Raw genomic sequence first — 20,968 nt, 5'->3', positions numbered from 1 at the left:
TCTGATTCTCCCTCTCTCTGTCTCTTTCTCTCAATCTCATTCCCCTCTCTCCATCCCTCTTTTCAGTCCACAGCAATTAGAGAGGCAAAGTGGGAAAAGAGGAATGTGTGAGCACGCTTTGTGAGGATTGGAAAGAAAGAGAGAGGGAGTACAAGAGAGAAAGTGAGAGATAAAGAGAGAGGGAGAGATGAGAGAGACACAGAGGAGGGGAGGAGAAGAAAGGAGAGGAGAAGGCCTGTCTTAATTGGCCTGTGTGGCCACGCTGGGCTGTGATGGTCTGGGCTTGCCAAACCCTGTGCCTCAATAGTTGGCCTGGCCTTACATGCATCCCGTGCATCCGGCCAACCACAACTAACTCTAGTGTGCTCTTTGGCAGTTTCCAATGTCAGGCCTGGGAGAGTTGTGCCACCCACATCTACACTCCGCTCCACAGTTCAGGAGGCCTCTCTGATGGGGATGGATGCGTGGGTTTGGGTTTATGGTTTATTTGGCTCCACCAGTTTAGGTTGAGGTGGCATTTCTGCGCTCTTTCTATTGTTTACTTATTTAGGATAATGTCATAGTGATTTTATGCCCAGGTTCCACATTTAGATGCAGATGTAAATTTAAATTTGACAACAAGTTAAAAATGCACCTACCCAAATTACATACATACCTTCAACACCAGAATAAAATACTTTTCAGCCTTCCACGTACATCAGTTTTTTTAAGGTTTCTACACAACTTAACCTTTAACACATTGTAATCCAGATAGTTAATGAGAAAATAATTTCCTCCTGTCTTGCCACAATGGCTTTTTTAGACTATGCCACACCTCTTGACAAGATCTAACCTTCAATCTCAATCATCAGGGAGAACAAGTACATGTCTTGGCACACTGTGGCCCGGTTTGGCTTGTTTTGGTTGACTTATGTTGTGCCAGACGCTGCCCCGTCAGGCACAGAGGTGACGTGATGAGCCCTGGGGACCAGAGAGTCCCTGATCTCATTACCAAGCTCTAGAGACTCGTATTATGTATAAACACCTGCAGGGAACAGGCTCAGTCCCAGAGCGGCTACTTGAGAACACACACACACACACACACACACACACACACACACACACACACACACACACACCTGCCAGTAGGTTAAAAAAAGTCAGTGAGAGCAAAGTGTTTTATTGGGAACGACACTTTAGAAACACCGCACTAATAATGCATTTATCAATAAAGGGAACTGAGTAATGGTGCACTCGCTGAAAGAGGTGAAAGTACATGAAGATTTGCAAGTGTTTGCATGCCAGTTCAATATGTGCATAATTGTGTGTGAACTTGTGCAGCCTCTAGCCATCCTTCAGAAATGAACTATTTTTGACAGCATGCACTTCCAGCTGAGTGTTTTTCCCTCTTTTTGCAGGGGGACGGACTTCTTAGTAGGGCAATAAGGTTTCATGAGACAGGCAAAGGTGATTTAATTGAGCGATTTATGTCCATAAAACACAGAACGCGAGCTCTATGACAGCCGACCAGCTCCTTCACTTTCCCAGAAGCCACACATGTGCATCTCATCACTGCAAGGCAGAACACTGCGCTAACGCCAAAGACGAAATAACATTTCTGCCTCTCCTGGTTGTAAAGTTCAAACTCTTTGATGCCAACCGAAAACAGAGAAGAGAGCTTCAGTAGCAACTCTGCTGCACCAAGATAACCCCAGTGCCTGAAACGGTTCCATTCTGGGAGCAAAGATACTATACTGTAAATCTGCCCGGTAACAGACTTCCCATGGGTGGGTATGTGCATGCATGTCAACAATGAAAGGTCGTGCCATTTTCAGAATATGCATGTGATAATTTGAGACATGTTGGTTACTAAACTTAGCCACTGAAGTGGAGCTTGCTCCAGTAGTTAGCAAGCCACTGGAGGATGGAGGGATGGATGTACGCATGGGTGTGTCAGAGGCAGTGAGAACAGGTCAGGTTTAGTGTGGCATGCAGCAGAGGAAGGACTGAGGAGTTGTGGCCAGCCTGCTCGCCACTCTGTGAGTGCTGATTTCCACTTTGGCACACTGTGCCCTATCACAGAGCAGGAGACAGACTGACAGAGACAGACGGACAGGAACAGACATGGACTCAAGAGATGGAGAGAGGGAGAGAAATGAGAAGGGAGAGGGGGGAGGGTGGGTGAGAGGAAGAGAGAGGGTGCTAAAAGCAGCTGGAGATTCTCTGCAAGGCCTTAATAAATCATTTACAGGGTACAGAAGGATTAATTGATATAAAAAGATTTCAAAAATGGCTCTCAAGCTCAACACACCGAAAAGTGTGAACAGGCGCCGCGAGACAGGCAAAAGCACACTGAACAAATCTTTTAGACATCGTATGTTTGATAAAATGTTTTTTTTATTGATATTAAAAATGAAAGTACATGAATTGTGCATTTCGGACGTTCTAGCGTGCAGAGGTTAAATCAATAAAATACACACAGGCTGAGTGAGCTACTGACACAGAAAAAGTTGCCATTGCTCGGCAAGGTATCTCTTCATATTCAGCGAAAAGAAGTGGTTGTCTTTCACGCCATTCATAAGAACACTAGAGTAGCCTGTTTGAACATTACAATAGTGAATGAATGCAGTCCTAGCAGGAAAATATAGAATAAAATAGAAAATATAATAATAATATTATCAATAATAATAATATAATAATAATAATAATTGCACTGCCTGCTTTGTTGCACAACTGAAGTAGAATATAATTAGAGACAGGACGCAGCCTTGACAATTGAGATCTCTCTGACAGAAAGAAGATATAAAGTATTGGCTTGACTCTTCACCACAGCAGGGCGAGTATCCATTAAGTCTCCATTTCATGGGTGATGCATGACAGAATAGAGGAAGAAACTATGATGTGGCACAGAATGACCTTGTATCTGACATGGGCTTCAGTGGTTTGTCACAGAGAGCTGTATCATTGTGGCCAGGTGTGGGTAACAACCTCAGCTGCCCTTCAACAACACGATTATCACTGACACTCAGCAACTACTGCACTTCTCCCTTTGGAGAGCATAGATTGTTTGTTTTTTTCCTGAGTGCTTCAGAAATGGTTCAGCGTGATAGCCCTTCATCAAATGCATAATGGATGGATGACTGGAAGATTGTTGGAGGGGTGAATGGCAGGCTAACAACCCCGCTCCCCACCCCTCGCCATGCAAATACAGATACATAATGTTGATGCGAAACGATCAGGGGCATTGTCTTTAACAAACAGAGAGGAAAGGACAGATAGACAGACAGACAGATAGACAGTGTGGTGTTGAGCGATGATATGCTCTCTCCTTGATAGACAATGACCTTTAAGTGACCTTTGATGGTTACTAGCATCATAGCAACATCATTACCTCCAGTTAAGGCATCGACACAATGACTCGTGTGAGTCACATGTAAGCTAAACCCTAAAATCTACAACTGACCGGACATTTATGGCCTCACGACCCAAAAACCAACACGACATCAGTGGCACTGGCACATAGGCAAGATGCTCCTTAGAAGATCATAGGACACCATGCACAATTACAAAGACATGATTTAATGAAGGACTGATCATTCCCCCGCCATCAATACTAAAGTGGCTTCAAAACATAGTGGGTTTGAGTACAATCAATGTAGAACAGTTATTTTTTTCCAACAATAAAGTCACTCATTGATGCTTTCCTTTTTCACAGATAACCCCTGACAGGCTTCCGGAAATCCATGCAGACCAACGTATTCAGAGTATGTGCCTATTTCTGTGACATAACATGCCTAAGCAATCCAGGCTATGCTGCTGTTAAAATATTAATTTAAAGTAACTATGGCAAACGAGAAAGGAAGAGAGAGAGAAAAAAAGACATTATTTTTGGTACAAAGCATCTACAAAAAAAAGCCTTACAACTCCAATTGGAAAACAGAGATCATACAAAATAAATCCGTCAGTTGAGCATCAGTGCTACGTATATTATTTGGACCAATTTTTCAAATATATTTTATAACAAAATAAATAATGCCTTTATACAGTGCCCTTATTTGTATTTCAACAAACAAACAAAAAAGCTTGGCGGCTCATTACGCAAGATACAGCTCAGACTAAAGGAAAATAACACAACGTCCCTGGAAACTAATTATATATCTATATTTATATATATATATAGATGTATATATATATATTCAAGTATTTGTTTTCAGGCAAAAGCATGTGAATACTACTGATATACAATAAAAATAAAATGTTAGTTGACATTATTGCTGTTTTTTTCCCTTTGAATTGAAATTTTGTGCCTTTCTTTAGAACTGTAAAATAACATCATAACCATGGAAACAAAAATAAAAGCCTAACTTGGAAAAACAGGAATGTCACGGTACCAGAAACTGACGGGGTTTTCCTTTTTTTTCATTGAAACATTGATATGAAAAGAAAAACAGAAAAAAAGACAAAATAAAATATAATCATCATTATCCCACTTGCTCTTTGTCCATGCCATGTTACTTCCTGTCAGAGCAGTCTGCAAAGCCATGGCAAACAGAAAGTACTGTCCCAGAACTGTAGTACTGTCCCAATCCAGGCGGTCCACGGTGTCCCATATGTGTCCTCTCCACACTGCTCCCTGTGTCTGGCAGGGGCAGGAGGAACAGGGACTGGGTCTCAGGTCCCCCTTGCCGCTTATGCCGGCAAGCTAGTGATGAGCAGCCGCTAGCACTCGCTGTGAGCCTAGACGCCGACACAGCCCATATCTTTTCTCAGTGACACTTCCCCCTTGACATTGCCACTGCCAGGAGCTCCCCCATATCCTTTATCTTCCTTTTTTCAAAAGTCACACTTTCCTTAAAACGGAAAGTTTTAATATTCATTCAAAGAAAAAAAAAACGTGCTTTTCAACCTCTTCTTTGAGTCCATTCCCAAAGCTAGCACCATGACATTTTTTTAAGCTACACGTTCATTGTTCATAAAAAAATAGTGCCATTTTTTTCTTTACTTTGACGTAATCCGTGGCAATGTGCAATTTTGCAGACTCTTTTCTGCTTTTTGTTTGTGATCAAAAGGTGCTGGAACAGGAATCTAATTTTACAAAATAATTCCTTACAGTGTGGAAGTCCCTTTATAGGTAGAGGTGCAAACTAATAAGAAAAAGAACTAACAGAGATTTTCTTTTTGCCTCAGGAAAAAAATGATGTGGAATGGATTCTTTCATGCAAGCTGCTCTTCACTCTCAGTTGTCTTCCACAAGGACAAAAAAACATTCCGCTGGGTGTCCTCTTGACACTTGCAAACCACAGATCTCTTTCATCTTCTTTTCTCCCTTCCCTTTTCTCTTTTGCTTAAGGATCCACCTGAATTGCATTCAGCCGAATTGTTAACTTTTTGTTCATCGTTTGTGTTTGTGCCTTTTGTGTCAGTGACTGAAAGAGAGAGGGAGCGAAAGAGTTCAGACAGGAAGAATGTGAAGGCATGTTTGTGTGCCGGAGGAGGATGGGTGGGTTGGGTTTCGAGGGGGGGCATTAGAAAAGGGCCAGGGGGTCAAGAAGTAGTGGATGAGAGCAGGGGGAGGGATTGGTGGGCTCGGACAGGGCAGGGGAGGTCAAAGAGGACTGCCACAGAAATGACGTCAGAGACAAAGCTATAATCCCCTAGTCTTTTTTTCTCCCTCCAAACTCTTGTCTGTGCAAAGGGCTGGCAGCGGGCTCATTTGTGGTTGACATAGTTGTCCGTGGCGAGCAAGACGGGCGGCAGTTTGCTGGGCAGGCTGATCAAGGGCCTGTGGAAGACTGCCTGCTCCTGGGCTTTGATCTTCTCCGCCTGCCTCCGAAACTTTTTGGCCCTCAGGATGGCGGGGACACCCCTCCGGAGCCGCTGGGCCGCCTTCCTCTGCCACACCTCGTATTTGGAATACTTCACGGTCACATGCGGCTTCCTCGGGACTTCCTATCGTGGCGTGCAGGCGAAAATAGAGGAAAAAGGGAAAAGAGGGAGTCAGTTCATTAGTTGTGATAAGACAGTGTGCAAGTGCTTATTACAATGGAGGAAGGCCTTGTTTATGTTGCAAAAACATTCGGTCATTGTTGGGCCAGTCGAATGGAAATCAAATGTCATTCTTACAGTGCTGAGCGTCATAACAGACTCGCCTTGCCTCCAACTTGCCCCTGTTTTGGTTTCCTTGACTGAGAGAAGCTGTCAACAAGTGCTTAGTTCAGCCTCTTTAACATACTGTCAAAGGGAAGGGCGGTCACTCGCCTCATATACATATGAGGAGCACGTCGTCACTCCCCCAACGACCCTCTGAACTGACTAACCTCCGCAGACCGATGAAAACGCCACATAAACACATTGTCATTTTAAAAAACCTCTATTCTCACACAGCAAACTTGTTATAAACAGCGTTAGGTGTTGTGCTGAGCACCCACAGATTGAGACAAAGTGGGAGTGGTAGCAGCGAAGCTAGGATTTATGCGTGAGTAGCCAGTGCTCCATTTGAATGGCTTGTTTTGGTCCTGCCACTTGAGGAGTGTTTATCCCCCTTCATTCACTCCAGGCCTGCTCAATAGCCTAAGAACAGCTGGCCCTCAGAGCAGGCTGTACCCATCAACTCTCCCTGCCCACACAAACTAGGGACATGTCCCAACTAATTCCCTTGCAGCCTCTCTCTTTTTTTGGCATTTAAAATAGAGGGTTCATTACTTTCCTCTGGACATTAGCAGTATTTATTTAACACTTTTGTTGACATCACCTGCAATCTCATACAGCTCGTACTGATTTTCTAACAAGTCAGAGCAGAAACAGTATAAACATCTTTTCCAGCTTTGTCTAAAGGAAGGTTGGAGGGATTTGAAGAGGCCTGGACAGCAGCCACAGCTCAGTCTTGTGATCGCAGTGAAAAGACCTTTGATGATTCCCTGCATGTTTGTGACATATTTCGGAGAATCTCTGCTGGCCAGGTCAGGTGTTTTTGACCACACAGATCAAAACGCATGCCAGTTTTTCAGTCAGGGAGATTGCTGTTCCGTGACTAATAATCACACACTTGGAACACACTGTTTTGTTACGGACCAGCAGACTCTAACATCTCACAGACTTTCTCTCTCTTTCTCTCTCGCACACACACAAGTCGTCGAGTATGACTCTGCTTTTTCCGGAATATAATGTGCTGTAACTGTCTTCATGTTTTTCCACGATGTTCAGCACTTTGCATGGAGGCTAACTGCTTACCAATGACCATTTTAACAAGATAAACCTGTCTTTGCGTGAGTTTCAGTAGGTACTCAGGTGTCAGGGACATAGGGGTGAGGCTCAGAGGTGAGTGGAGTCACAGGAGATGGAGAGGACAGATAGAGACCAGGATTAGGACTGTTTCCCATACTGGCGTGTTGTTGTTGCTGTTGAGACGTACCGGTTTTAGTGCGGGCATCACGGGTATGACCTGCAGAGAGGTGGCCGACACGTCCCTTTCGGACTTGGCGGGTTTGGCACAGTACTGCTCCAGCAGGTTGAGGTCACAGCTACGGAAACAACACTCCTCTACGATCCCACGGTTCTGGTTGCGCCGGTTGCTACCCCTGCTGGTTGGCCTACCTGAGGAGGAACACAACAGGGGATGAAGAAAGGCCACGAGGAAGGTTGAGGGTTAAGGCCTGAGAACACAACACACTGGCATCAGTCATGAATCGAGGTTGTTTTCGCAGGATTACTTCGACAATCATAGCAGTGCACGGAACAAAGAGGATAAAAGGAAATCTATGACCAACTGCAACAAATCTTTTTGTTTGTAGAGGATAATCTGATTAAGGCTATCTGGAAGTCCTTTAATGAGTGAATACACAAGTAAACACCCCGTGCTGTAGACACCCAAAAGAGAGTGGCGGGATTCAGACAGCTGAGCTCTCAGACAGACCTTTGGGTGAGCAAATACATAAAATGGAAACTCTTCAGTGACCTTGTCCTTTGTCAAGTCAGCAGAGATAAAGAGGATGAGGAGGGAGCGAGGAGAGGAGGGGCAGAGAGGTAGAGAAAACAGGAGAAGAGGGATCAGTGCAGAGAGAGAGGGTGTGTGAGAGGTCAAAACAGAGGGGAAGAATGCAAACAAAAGAGGAAGAGAGCAGAGACATGGGAGAAAAAGGTATAGCAGAACAAGGTGAGGGGGTGGAGGGTTAGCATGTTGCACAGGGGAACACTATCCACGACCAATAAAGGCCTTGTTTGAAGCCCTGCGCCCAAATCTCATGAGAGGGGAAGGCTAGATTTGATTGCAGGAAGAGGAACATGAGAGAGAAAGAGAGGGTGATCCAGGGGGAGGAGAAGGAGCAGTGGAGGAGGAGGGAGCTCATCTATGTTGGCCTAAATTGGATAATGATCCTTCTGATTGGTGGGAAGCATCAGTGGCAGGCAGAATACAAAGACACTGCCTGTCTGTCAAAGGTGAAAAGCAGAGGGGCGGGATGGTATCTTTATCTTTTCCCCCTGCCACCGAGGAAGGTGAACTCTTGCATGTCACAAACACCACAGACAGTGCAAACAGAAGCTTATCCATTCGAGGATTAACAACAAATCACAACGCATTCACGTAATGCTTTACAGCTATTCCCATCACCGCCACAATGGAGGCGATAATCAGAATTGATGTTAATGATCCGTCCTCTTAACCTGACATCAAAAACAGCCCCCCTCCCCTCCCTCCTCCTCCTCCCCACCCCCTCCTCCTCCGACTCATCAGTGTGGTCGCCTGGCCTGGGAACACTGGTGCTGAGGTGACTGGTATGCCTCTTGGGGTGCTATTACTTTACTGGTAAACAAGGGCCCATTGTGTCGCGCTGTGTCGTGTGTGCCTTCACAGCTCGCTGGCCTTTCATATGCAATGAGAGGTATGGGCTGTAAGCAGAATGCGCACACTCAGCAGAGCAGCCTGGACGAGGTCTTGGGACACACAGCTGGCTGTAATCTCCCTCACTCCCTCTCTTTCTCTCTCTCTCACACACACACACACACACTTTCTCTCAGCCAGTGTGTGTGTGTGTGTGTGTGCGCGCGTGTGCGTGAGAAAGAAAATACCAAACACGCATACCACACAGCCACAGACAGAGCGATATAGTCTCAGCTATCCAAACAGATGTGCGCAAACGAACAACAGAGAGACATATTTTTTTTTAAATCGTGCAGCTCGTTGTGCAAAAACTTGTGCAGGGTTGGAAACCTACTGAAATAGAAGCCTCTGTCTTCACAGACGAACTGCAGCGCATCCACCAGCTCTCCCCCACACAGCGTCTCTGCCGACGCTATTTCCACAACGTAGAGCGTTAGGGCCAGTGCAAACAGCAGCGCGCGACTGGACGAGGACATCTTCTTGACCTGCAGACACACACACACAAAACACACACACACATTGTAGAGTAAAGCACCGGATAAACAAATGCAACCACACAAATTTAGAAGTGATGACATTTGAAAATAAATCTCAGATGACAGCCAGATGTTGCCTTTCAGTGTGATATAAGAGGATCCACTCTTTACGCGTACATTTGCATGCTCGGACAACATGTACGACTCCCAGAGTTAAATGCATTAAATGTGTATTGACCTACTAAAGGAGAAAAAAGGCCTACTGCGTGAGACAAATGATGCCAAATGTGCACTTTCTCCCCCTCCGACTGTTATCGGCCGCTGTCACCGTGTTGCACCTGAGAGAAGTGCTTATTCTGGAGGAAAAAAAGTAGACGGTATCTCCGGCGCACACACTCTTACACAACTCCCCAGAAGTTGCAAGACCGGCTGCTCGATAGTTAACTATCTGAAAAGCCATACTCAGCATATATTTTCCCCTTGCTCACCCTGTGGTGAGCTCACTGACCCTCAGACCTACCGCCCCCTATCTGCCGACAAAAAGACCAGCTGTTTGCTCCGAGTCCAGCGAACGGCACCACCATCCAGACGGGGAGAAGAATTTAAAAAAAATACCTCTCAACTCTTTCTCTTCTTCTATCCTATTAGGTAACCTGTTGCACAAATGCTTCAAAGCTTCAGACGCACTCCATGTCATTTGTGCATCTTGAACTTTCTCTGTTGCATGCAAATTAAAAGAGATGTCCGGTTGCAAATACTGCACAAAAAAATGATGCGATGAATGCATCTGCTCAGCCCGAAGCGGTTGTCTCACTTTAAAAAAAGAAGCCAAGAAAACATGGTTAAACCTCCGCCAGAGGTCTTTCAATACCCGCGCAGCACAACCGGAGAGTATAAAACTATTTGTTCCCTCTGGTTACCTTCATTCTGCTGCTCTCCGTTCTCCGGCAGGTGTGGCAAAGTGAGTGGTGTCCGTATCTTTGCGGGGTCTCCATGTCAGTTGGCAGTAGTCAAAAACGTCGGAGGGGGGGGGGGTTATTTGGTTGGAGAGATTGCAGGTGAGTTAGTTTCCCAGTTGGTGCGGCTATAGAGATGATGTGTGAGAGGCTGCTGTCCCAAAGACCAGGCGACAGGCAAAACTTCTCAGTTCTTCTCAATATATACCAAAACACGCCCCTTACACCCACACCCCACCCCCTCGCTCCTCCTCTTCACGGCTGGTAAAAAAAAAAAAAAAAAAAAAAAAAAAAAAATTATCCAGAGACGTTTTATGGAAAAGTGCTTAAAGGGAGCAAAACCAAAAAAGAGAAAGAGAGGGAGAGAGTGAGAGTCACAAAATATGGAACGATTCCATAGGCATTTTCCACGTTTACGCACTGTAACCTACAATCACAATGTTTACACACGGGACGCAGACTGAACAAGAATAGACGTAATTCCTCAGACTCCAAGAAAAATGTCAATGTCTCCGCCCTGCTGTAATTAAGATTAACTATTCAGAGTGGGAGCAGTGTGGCCAGGGACTGCGGCTTTCCTCTGACTCAGGTGTGGATGAAGTCACCGGGGTCAAAAGTGACGGAGTGGATGCTGGTTACTTTAAGGTTATCCCACCTGAAGGAGGGTGGATGATGCAGCAACAGCAGCAGTGACTGACAGATGCAGAGGTGTCAGAGCCTTTGGTCTCTGTCAAAGCTGCATCATATGATGAAGACACATTTGGTTGCTTATAAACAAAAAAATAATAGTAATTATTGCTCTATTATAACTAATCAATGCACCACTCACAGTGTTTAAAGTCTGAAAAACAGACAGGTAAGTCAAGAAAAAAAAAACTCATCCAGGTGTTGCACATGCATCTTCACAACAGACACAAGTGCATGTGATTATACATAAAAATAAGCTGTTTCTTAATCTTTATAAAACTGAATGAGGGTTCCCTTATATAAGTGTGGCTTCTGCAGGAGGTAAGGACCCAGACATGTCTCCAGACTCAGACTGACACCTAGTGGTCCGGATAGTGAACCTCCGCTTGTTTGTCTCCCAGCTTGCAGCAGGTTGGGGGGCATCAGTGTGCGTTGCCGGACAGAGCTCTGCCCGGTCAAACTCCCCACACTTTGTCCTTTCAAAATAAATTCAACATTAAAACTTTCATTATGTCAATAATCTTAAACAATACTTTTATCTGTTGTCCCCAAATAACACACATAAATTAGATCCCCTTTGGTGCAGGATGAGCTTGCACCATTAGTTTATGTATCTGTATTATTAATTTAAGTGTTGGTCATGCAACATTAATTTAAATGCTAACAAACAGGCTACCACACTTGATTTAATTATCTATATTTCTGTTGCTTTCCCATACACTTCTCCAGAGTTTCTTTTCATTGAAATGTTTATTAGCTTGTTTTTAACATAAAATAAAGTTTCAAAATAGCCCATTGTGGTTTCAGGCAGGAGGAGAGCATTAAGGAGATTTATTCCTCGAACAGGCTCAATAAGAATGTGCTGTGATTTTAAGATCAGGCAGGTACACCCTGCTGGACTGCCCCCTCTTGTGGTAGACAAATGTTAGCTATTATGTGGCATGAAATGGGGTGCGTAATGTTTTTGTGTGGTCAGACATGAGATGAACAGATTATCATGAAATATATGTACATGATTTATATATTTCTCAGGAGTTGCAGGACTTAAACATTTATGAAATGTGTAAACATGACAGCAAAATGTTAGTTTGCAATTCTTTATTGTTTGATAGATTCTTTTTTTCTAATAGTATTCAACAATACATTACATGGAAAGTGTGTTTTAATGTTTCTTTTATTACGCTTACACACTGCGGGACAAAAACAGCATAAAACTAGATAAATCATCAGAGCTGATACTCAAATACAGAATTCACATATTTGGAAAATAAAGCTTTTAACACAGCAAAGATATTTGTTTTATTTAAATAAAATAAATGTGATTTAAATATACACTTTCATCTTTTTTTACTATTGTGTTTATTTGATTTTAAAATAATTATACCATATCCATTTAGTTCTTTTTTTATACATTCATTATCACAGTTCCCTCTTGATTTTGGTTCAGATTTTGACATATATCATCTCAAACAACACATTTTTATGCTTAAAAAGCATGAATGGTGCAGTCGGTGAAAACCCCATCGTTTCTTAAATGGATCCATACCCAGCAAGGCGTTAAAGCATCTTTGGAAACTTTGCCTGTGCTGCGTATTGAGGTTTTAAAGGTTGCAACCTAACTGGCCAACCAGCCAGCGACAGCAAGCGACAACTCATCATGAAACGGCATCATAGTGGAGGTACAGCACAGAAATAGGAACACATTTGTCTGGATCACACGTGGGACGTCTCAGAGCGTAGTGGAGAGGGAGCAGATAGGGGTGGATGCAGGCTGGTGCGTCATCATGACAAGACACTGAGGGCATCTGTCAGCACCTTGAGCTCGTCCTTCACACCCTCCAGGCCTCCTTGGATCTTCAGCGGGTTGTCCAGCACCTCAATACTGCTGGTGTATGGGTCAAACCTCACAGAGAAGGGACGCTTGATGCCGCCAACGTACTCCCTTGTTAAAGATATAAAACAAAAAAGTAAGATTTAAGAAGTCAAAGGTGAGGTAGACCCAAATATTTCACTATATTGGTTGAAACGTCCCTTTAAATGACCAGAAAAAGCCCCCCAAATGTGGTTTGTTCTGTTCTTTATGCATTTATACACCTAATAGAGACAGGGACGTTCCGCATGTATCAGCACCAAATCAGAAACACTCTAAAGATGTTTATAATGAACTCTGTTTCATATTTACTATGCTTTCACAAACATTACCATGTTGATATTTACCTCATCCAGTGTGGCAGGGATGTCATGTGCTGTATTCTACCAAAGACCAAATGCTGTCAAAACATTCACTAAAGCTACTTGTTTTGCAGGGCAACATTTGATCTGTTTGCCAAATAAAACTGCAGCGTTTTGCCTTGGTAAGAAAAGCCACATTAGTAACAGCTGTCTTCTGGCTGCTATGGCTGACCTACAAAAGTTTGTGGCCTCAGGGGTTGGCTGGCTGTTCTCTGACCTTGTCCTTACATAACCCCTCTCTCTTTCTCTTTTTGTTTTTTCTTTCTTCTCTCTGTCTCTGTTTGTTCTTGTGTATTTGCATGTGGGTCCAAACAAAAAATCACCTGAATTTCTCCTTGGCATCTGAAAAACTCTCAGAAACAAAGTAGACAGGTTGGTACGTCTGGTCCTGATAGGGCTGCACGGCTGCGGACTCGGGGTCAAACTCCCTGGTCTCTGGTTCGTCAGACAGTGAGTGCTGGATTTAAGTTGAAAGAAAAAGGTGGAGGGTTAGCTGACAGCTCAGTTGGCTGTGATGGTGCATTTTTTTGTATATAACTTCAAGCAGAGAGCAGAGGGAACATGCTGGGACGCACCACAAGCTCTCCGTATGAGGAGAGCAGTCCGGCACCGTAAGCCTTCACCTCACCATTCTGTTTACATAAGCCATACTCGACGGTGAACCAGTACAGCTGATGGGGAAAACATCAAGAGAGTGACTGTGAAAAATAAGGACACTGGGCTGGACAATTAAATCATGATTTATATGAGGGTGTGAGAACCAGAGGGCCATTAATCGCATCTGACCAACTTTACAGGACAGCCCAAACCAAAAATGACCGTACTTTGCCCCGCCTTTGTTTACTGAATTAAATCTTTAATACTGAAACTAATAGACTAAAACACGTGGATGACAATATACTCAATGATCAATTTTGACATTTATTAAAAAAATATATATTTTTCAGTGACTAAGTGCCCTTGCACCCTTTTTGGCCCCCAATAGTTCAGTGTGTTCAGTTCTTTTTTGGGGGGGGGTTTGGTTTTTGACTCTGAATTGATCATGAATCCACCATGTTGGCAGCAGAAAGAGTTCATCAAGAACTTCCATTTGATATATATAACTCATTTTCACCCAAAATGTCACTTACGCTCTTCTGGTTCTCACCCCTTGATGACACATTTTAAATAATGGACTGTACAGAAATGATCAGGGAGGGAGGGCGTGTCAGAAAAGCGGGAGGGATTGTGCAGGGAGAGCAGGGAGGGAGTGTATTTAGTTTTTTACTTGCCCCAGTTTATATTTTATGAGATTTCTCGTTACATTTTCTGAAAAACTAAAAACTGCATGGTTCAATCAAAATATTAAGTCCAAAAAAATGCCTTCTGTGTGTGCCGTGGGCCAGTGGTTCTCAAATGGTGTGCCGTGGATGCAAACCCAGGTGTGCTGTGGGATTTTGTGATAACCACACATGCCTAAACAAACATTTATGAATGAATTCTTAACTGACTGTATCAGTATGTTGTGCACACCCATTTCATGATAAAGAAGCAAACTCTACCTAAAAAATATATAATTTAACTTAATTTTAAAAACCTTCACGGGGAACCTATTTGTCACTGTTTGCAAGTGGGAATTATAAGTGTGTGACACATCACATTATCTTACATTAACTTACACTATTTCCCAATTAAAGTGATGTATTATTGGTGCTTTCTTGTTGAATTTTAAAAAGTTTAAAATGAATTTTTGAATTATTTTGATAATTGATATTTCATGATTAGTAATTGTTATTTGATATTAGTAAATAAAACTCTACATCAGCAATTTATTTTACAATTTCTCTAACCTACTAGTAGTTGGCAGGAAGCAGCAGGAACCGTCAGAGAACAGAAAGTCCCACTGGTTATGTTCTTCATAATTTTGACTATCGCTGTTCTGTTTCCACTTCCATATTTATCATATTATGCTTGAAATCTGGGCTGAGTTGAGTCATTAGTTGTGTATTGTTCTAATTTATTTCTGTATCAAGGGAAAGGTCTTGATTTTTGAAAAGTCAAACATAAGGTTCAGGCCCTCTCTCCACCTCAATCATTTTAGTACAGTCCCTAAATACTGTTGGTGTAGGAGTAGAGTCTTACTGAGGATAGTTTCTCAATATCTTCCTCTGAAGCCCCGAGTGATGCCAGACCCAGGTTCTGCAGCAAATAATCAATAAACAGTTACCAAGACACAATAACACAGCATGGGACATACACAAGCTATAACCCCTCCTCCCTCTTACCTGTGAAAATTGGGCAAAGGTGCGGTCAGCCAGCATGGGGACGTGGCCCAGCAGCTCATGGACACAGTCACTGAGGAGAGAGAGGGTAAGACAGATTCGACTGGGAACCATGTTTGATCCAAATTTGAAAAACCCTACACAGATAAATTTAACTAAATACAGACTTTGAGTTCCCAAACTGGCAATTCATTCTGGTCGCATTACAAAACAGTGGTTTCAGAGTGAAAAACAATTCTGTGCCCAGTGTGACACAAGGGAAGTGAAGACAAGACGTTTGTTGCAGACTGAAAAACAAACTTTAATTTGTCCCATACATCCAGCATTTGCTTTTATTCCTCAATAAGTGACCTTATATAAACTGAAAACAATTTTTTCCAGTTTAATTCATATTTATTTTTCTCACTTTTACACATTGAAACAGAGGGTTTTTCTCTTTCATTTTTTTTCAGAATCAAAGAGTAGTGTTAACTTGATGTACATGTCTTATTACTGACTCAATTTATTCTGTGTTTTGGATTTTTGCTTTTCCCCCCAGTGAATTCATTGCACACTGTAAAAAATAATCCACTGGTTCAACCTTAAAAAATATATTTTTTTTAGATAGTCTCAACTCTGGCATTATTGTGAAAATCCCATGAGTCTTTTATTATTTGATAAACTCAATTAATGTGGTACAACCAACATGATTTGCTTTGATGTCAAAAAACTTAATTTAGTTGAACCAACTAAATATTTATGTAAAGGTTGTGTTGGTATTTAGTGGTCAAACTGTTTTATTTAAGATGTTGTAACTTTTTTTTATAATTCTATCCTCCTGGAAAATGTCAAAATGTTTCTGATTTTGACCACCGTCTTAAAATAAGTTGTCATCTGACTAAAACACTTATGCTGGAAAATGTTGTTACCTCCGCCAAGGAGGTTATGTTTTCGCTGGCGTTGGTCTTTTTTTTTCTGTTTGTTTGTTTGTTTGTCTGCAAAATAACTCAAAAAGTTCTGAACGGATTTTGCTGAAATTTTCATCAAGGTTGATAATGGCACAAGGAACAGGTGATAAAATGTTGGTGGTGATCGGTTGAAGCGAAGTGGATAAAATAACAAAATGGCGGGAAATCCGAGCTGCTTGGCGGAGGTCTGCGCTCTCCGAGTGCTTTTTTAGTTATTTTAAGTATCATCTTTTAACCTCAATAATCATTTTTTATTTGTTTGCTTTCTTTCCTTTTTTTTCTATCAAAATGACATTGCAGTATAGTTTCATTAAGCTGAATTACACGTAAGAGTCAGAGTGAAGGACAGACTAATAAGGAACAAACACCAGTGACTGAAGGATGGGAGGCTTATGGAGATTTAGTCACCATTATTGCTGAGACATTGATATCACATACATTTTGATGGCAGTAGCCTGAAATATGTGATGGGATTTAACATTGTGAGCAAAGCGAGAGGAGTCACAGTCGTACTCACGGCTCTGGGGAGTGCATAGGGGAGGAGGCGTGTCGGATGTACTGGGTGCACTGGAACACCCGGAATGCCAAACTGGTCAGGAAATCTCTGGCTGAGAGCAGACCTGCCACTGGACGCAGCAGGAACCCTGTACGCTCTGTGTGCGTATGTGTGTGTGTGTGTGTGTGTGTGTGTGTGTGTGTTTGTGTGGGTTCAAGAGGTGGGAGATAAAGAGACACAAGGAGAGAATCAAACCCTCGGTTGATGGAGAGTGTGTTCACCAAACATTTGTTCATTGTCTCTTATCCCGTCATTACCTTTGAGGAAGTGTGACACGTCTTCCAGCTGGGGAATGTTGTCTGGACTGTACCCACAATGCCTTTCCAGCAGATGGAAGGCCTCGAGGTATTCACTGCAGGCATGGGTGCTGTACAAGTCCCTCAGAGTTGAGTAGACTTCTCTCCTAATTACAGATTACAATAATTACAATACAGTAGCAGTTACATAATAATTGAGATTTTCAAACAAAAGCATAAAACAGTATAAAGACCCTGTCAAAGGTCATCTTAAACATAAACTTGGGACTGTTCATTTATACCTTGTTCTGCACTGTGATTTTTATTCTCTTGTTTTGTTTACATGCAGCTTATCTATATTTTCTATAAATGTCTTTTGACTCTTTTGTAAAGCACTGAGTCATACATCTTTGGAGATTACTTTTCTTTTGGCCAAAACTGTCCAAGCAAAATTAATGATACAAGTGAAATCCCACCAACTTGTAAACTATTCCTGTCAAATCATTTGTTTCCCCTTCTCTGATAAATTTTGTGCTCAGACGAGCTCAAGCCGGCACATCTAGAACTGCCTCCATCTGTAACTAATTCACGCAAAATACCCATCAGAGACAAATCGTGTCCGACTGTCTCAGAAAGGAGATGAAGCTGCCTCAGTGGGTGGTGAACGGACACAACGATGCTTTGATATTCAAACAGCAGGAAGGTCAAACTGCTCGTTTGAAAAACAAGCGATGATTTGTATTCAGTGTAAACTTTGATTTCATGCTTGGTGGTGTAGATTTTCACATTAAGTGCATTTTAAACGAGCGTGCCCTTACCACGTGCCAATCTCCTCCTCCGTGTACTCCACTCTGGGAATCGACTGCCCACTGAGGACAAACAGAGATGCATCAGGAATAATCAAGTATCATTTTTTTGTCTCTTTTTGTTATGGATGTCTGTGAAGCATTTAGGACAAGGACTGTATCTCACTGTCTGTATCTGAAGGCGATGTCTCCAATCATCTTCCTCCTCTGTCTGTAAACAGGGTCTGTGTAGCCCTGTTCAAATCAAATATATCAAACTCTGATCACATTTTCTGTGTAATGACATATTGGTCCAACAACATAACCGGCCTAACAATAACAATTCTCATCATACTGGAAAAGTGGTTACTCACAGGATGGTCCTGGTCCAAGTCTGGATCAAATTTTGTGACCAGATGATGACATCTGTCTAAATCTGCTATTTTCTTTGGGAACCAATGAACTAGAAGAGAGAAAACAGATGGCCACATTAAGTTCACTACTGTTTTTTTTTTTTTATTACCTCTCAAATTTTGTCTTATAAAAGCAGAAAACAGGGGGTGTTACATTTGACTTCTTTGGTGGTTTTAACATCCTCTGCGTTCCTCTTGAGGGAGCTGATAAGAGTACCGACGTCTGAGAGATGCACCTCACAGCGAACAAAGTACTCCAGGCCTTCCAGGTTGTCCTTGAGCTTCCGGCATGGTCGGGTCTCCAAATGATGAATCTTAGCTTCAAATGTCTGAAATACAGTCAACACAGTGAAATGTGACTCCCGCAGCTGTGCTGGATTACATTCAAAGTATGACAAGGGTGGGATGCAGTTTTGGCCATAGTATCTGAGACAAGCACACCCATATAAAATGTGGAACAGTCTCTAAAATGAAATGTGTCTGGAGGTCCTTCTAACATGGTTTTTAGCTGAATGACAAGGACAAATGTGCATAATCTTGTATAATATCAGGCTAAACATTGCAAGATTGTTTTAACTCTACATTAACAGTAGTACTTAAATATCTATGAAATGGAGAGGAGTTGAAAATGACATCAGTTTGGCTATGCTTCCTCGTCACCACCCCCCAAGAGAGGTTTTTTTTAATTTTAAAAAGACCATATTGCCATCCAAGCTAAATCTGACTGAGCCTTAGAGATCATTTTGTCCAACAGATGATCAGATATCAGTGTTCAGTAAATACGATGCACTTGCCTATAGTATATCTCTCAGTAAATGACACAGCATATAGGATATAATATGCCTTAAAGCATGTTTATCCTCCGAAACCTGTTTAGGTAACACTTTCTAGTAAGGGATCCTTTGAAAAAGAAGAGACTAAGAGACTAATTATCTAATGGAAAAAAAGGCTGCAGGCAATTTGTGCCAAAATCCACTCAACTTAACATTTATTAGTACAGAATTGGTGGCTTTCAGAGAGCGAGAAAGTCATGAGCATATTAATATATAAATATACGTTTATGACCGCATTCTTTCCAAGTGGACAGAAAATACAAAAACAGGTTTTTAGAAATTATCTCATTCTTTACAACTTTTCATTTTTCAACTGGACATTTTCTCCCCAATTTTTGCATCTCAAATACACTTTTTTTGTAACATACCTCAAACACTTTGAGTGTCCGCGACAGTGCAGGCGACTTGGAGCTTCTTAAAGTGAAGAAGAGGTTGAGCAGTGCTTTCCCATTGTCCTCCTCAAACACTATCTGCTCACTGGCCTCTGCAGCCTCTGCCGCTGCAGCGGCGGCTTCCCTCTCCTTGCGCGCGTCCTCGATCAAGCTTTGCCGCCTGCCGAGGAATCTTGGAGACTGTTTCAAAAGAGAAACCAAAGTGTGTGCTGCACATGTTTTTGATTTAACTATCAGAGCAGACACATCATAACAGCGGGGAAACTGTTGCTTTCTCACCTGTTGGATATCTCTTTGGGTATTTGATGGGAGCGTCTTACATCTCCAAATGCGCATTAGAACAGCAATGCAGTCAAGGTAAACCTATGACACAGCTAAATCTGAGTAGCTGTCACAGCACACATTTTAGCTGTTGTTAGCTGTTAACTGCTATATGTTTTTCGCTATGTAAATATAGTGCGCATCAGGCACCGCAGCTGCGTAATGGCCACCTCGCCACCGCTCTGCGCGCAATCCAACAGATTTTTTATGACCTTTTGGTTAGAATTTCGACATATCACTAGTAACACAGTTATAAATTGCTGATTATAACGAAATCTTTTTTTTTAATGGCTGGTTTGAACGTGTCTGTATGCCTTACCGTGATGGAGTCGGACCTCTCCAACTCGGATGCTGCTCTGCGGATGCTCTTTGTGGAGGACGTGGAGCTGCTTGAAAGGGGCATCTTCAGGCGCAGAAGTCTTCTGTGTTGTCTTTGTATGCGTGTTGAAGTGTGACTGAAGTGACAGAGACCTCTCAAGCTGTGCTGTGCGCCGGGAGCTTTTCCTTTTTTTTTTTCTCCCACACAGGTTCCCTCTTTTTATGGGGTAATTTGTTTGCAGTTTCTGACGTCAAACACGCTAATCCCGCTGTAATCAATCAATGCGCAGAGGCCACATCCCAACTTGGAGCCTATATACAGTAAATATGACCTTTTGTGAAGCCTACCCACGCGTACACACACACACACACACACACACACACACACAGAATTTAAGTTGAAACAGGGAAGATTCTTCTCATGTTTCACACATTTTCAGTGATCTTCAAAAATGCAATCTGCAACATTTTGAATTAATACATTTAGGAACATTTCAATACTAGTCATGATTTATATAAACATGCACAAGTTCTTGATATTGTTTAGTGTCTTTCCAACACAATAAATATATGGAATTATATTTTTAAAAGTTTCTGTCGTAATACAAATTTAGGCCTATTTGATTAACAGTTGTGTGGTTAAAAGCACCAGCTGAATACACTTGTCATCTTTAAAGAATAATCAAAGCTTTTACCTC

General features: G+C 42.4%; 2 protein-coding genes across 3 annotated transcripts; both read right to left on the bottom strand.

Annotated features, from left to right (window-relative positions):
• Positions 1-2,354: 2,354 nt before the first annotated feature.
• Positions 2,355-10,460, bottom strand: igf2b (insulin-like growth factor 2b). 2 transcript variants are annotated; one of them, XM_050072976.1, is made up of 4 exons: positions 10,254-10,460; positions 9,192-9,342; positions 7,391-7,572; positions 2,355-5,928 (listed from the first exon to the last, which is right to left on the bottom strand). In XM_050072976.1, exons 1-4 carry the CDS (start codon positions 10,326-10,328, stop codon positions 5,689-5,691), a joined length of 648 nt encoding a protein of 215 aa, XP_049928933.1. In that variant the 5' UTR covers positions 10,329-10,460; the 3' UTR covers positions 2,355-5,688. The 2 variants fall into 2 exon arrangements, with proteins under 2 accessions (XP_049928933.1, XP_049928934.1); XM_050072977.1 differs by lacking the exon at positions 10,254-10,460 and adding an exon at positions 9,597-10,168.
• A 1,625-nt stretch (positions 10,461-12,085) lies between these two features.
• Positions 12,086-20,439, bottom strand: th (tyrosine hydroxylase). Its single transcript, XM_050073146.1, has 13 exons — positions 20,272-20,439; positions 19,608-19,811; positions 18,561-18,735; positions 18,368-18,456; positions 18,181-18,248; positions 18,027-18,077; positions 17,230-17,375; positions 16,934-17,069; positions 15,473-15,542; positions 15,330-15,386; positions 13,784-13,879; positions 13,532-13,665; positions 12,086-12,918 (listed from the first exon to the last, which is right to left on the bottom strand). Exons 1-13 carry the CDS (start codon positions 20,353-20,355, stop codon positions 12,759-12,761), a joined length of 1,470 nt encoding a protein of 489 aa, XP_049929103.1. The 5' UTR covers positions 20,356-20,439; the 3' UTR covers positions 12,086-12,758.
• Between the last annotated feature and the right edge of the window lie 529 nt (positions 20,440-20,968).

The sequence above is a fragment of the Epinephelus moara genome, chromosome 20, assembly GCF_006386435.1.
Source record: "Epinephelus moara isolate mb chromosome 20, YSFRI_EMoa_1.0, whole genome shotgun sequence".
Taxonomy (NCBI): domain Eukaryota; kingdom Metazoa; phylum Chordata; class Actinopteri; order Perciformes; family Serranidae; genus Epinephelus; species Epinephelus moara.
Note: the sequence above shows the minus strand (reverse complement) of the source record. Positions and strands in the feature narration are given on the sequence as shown.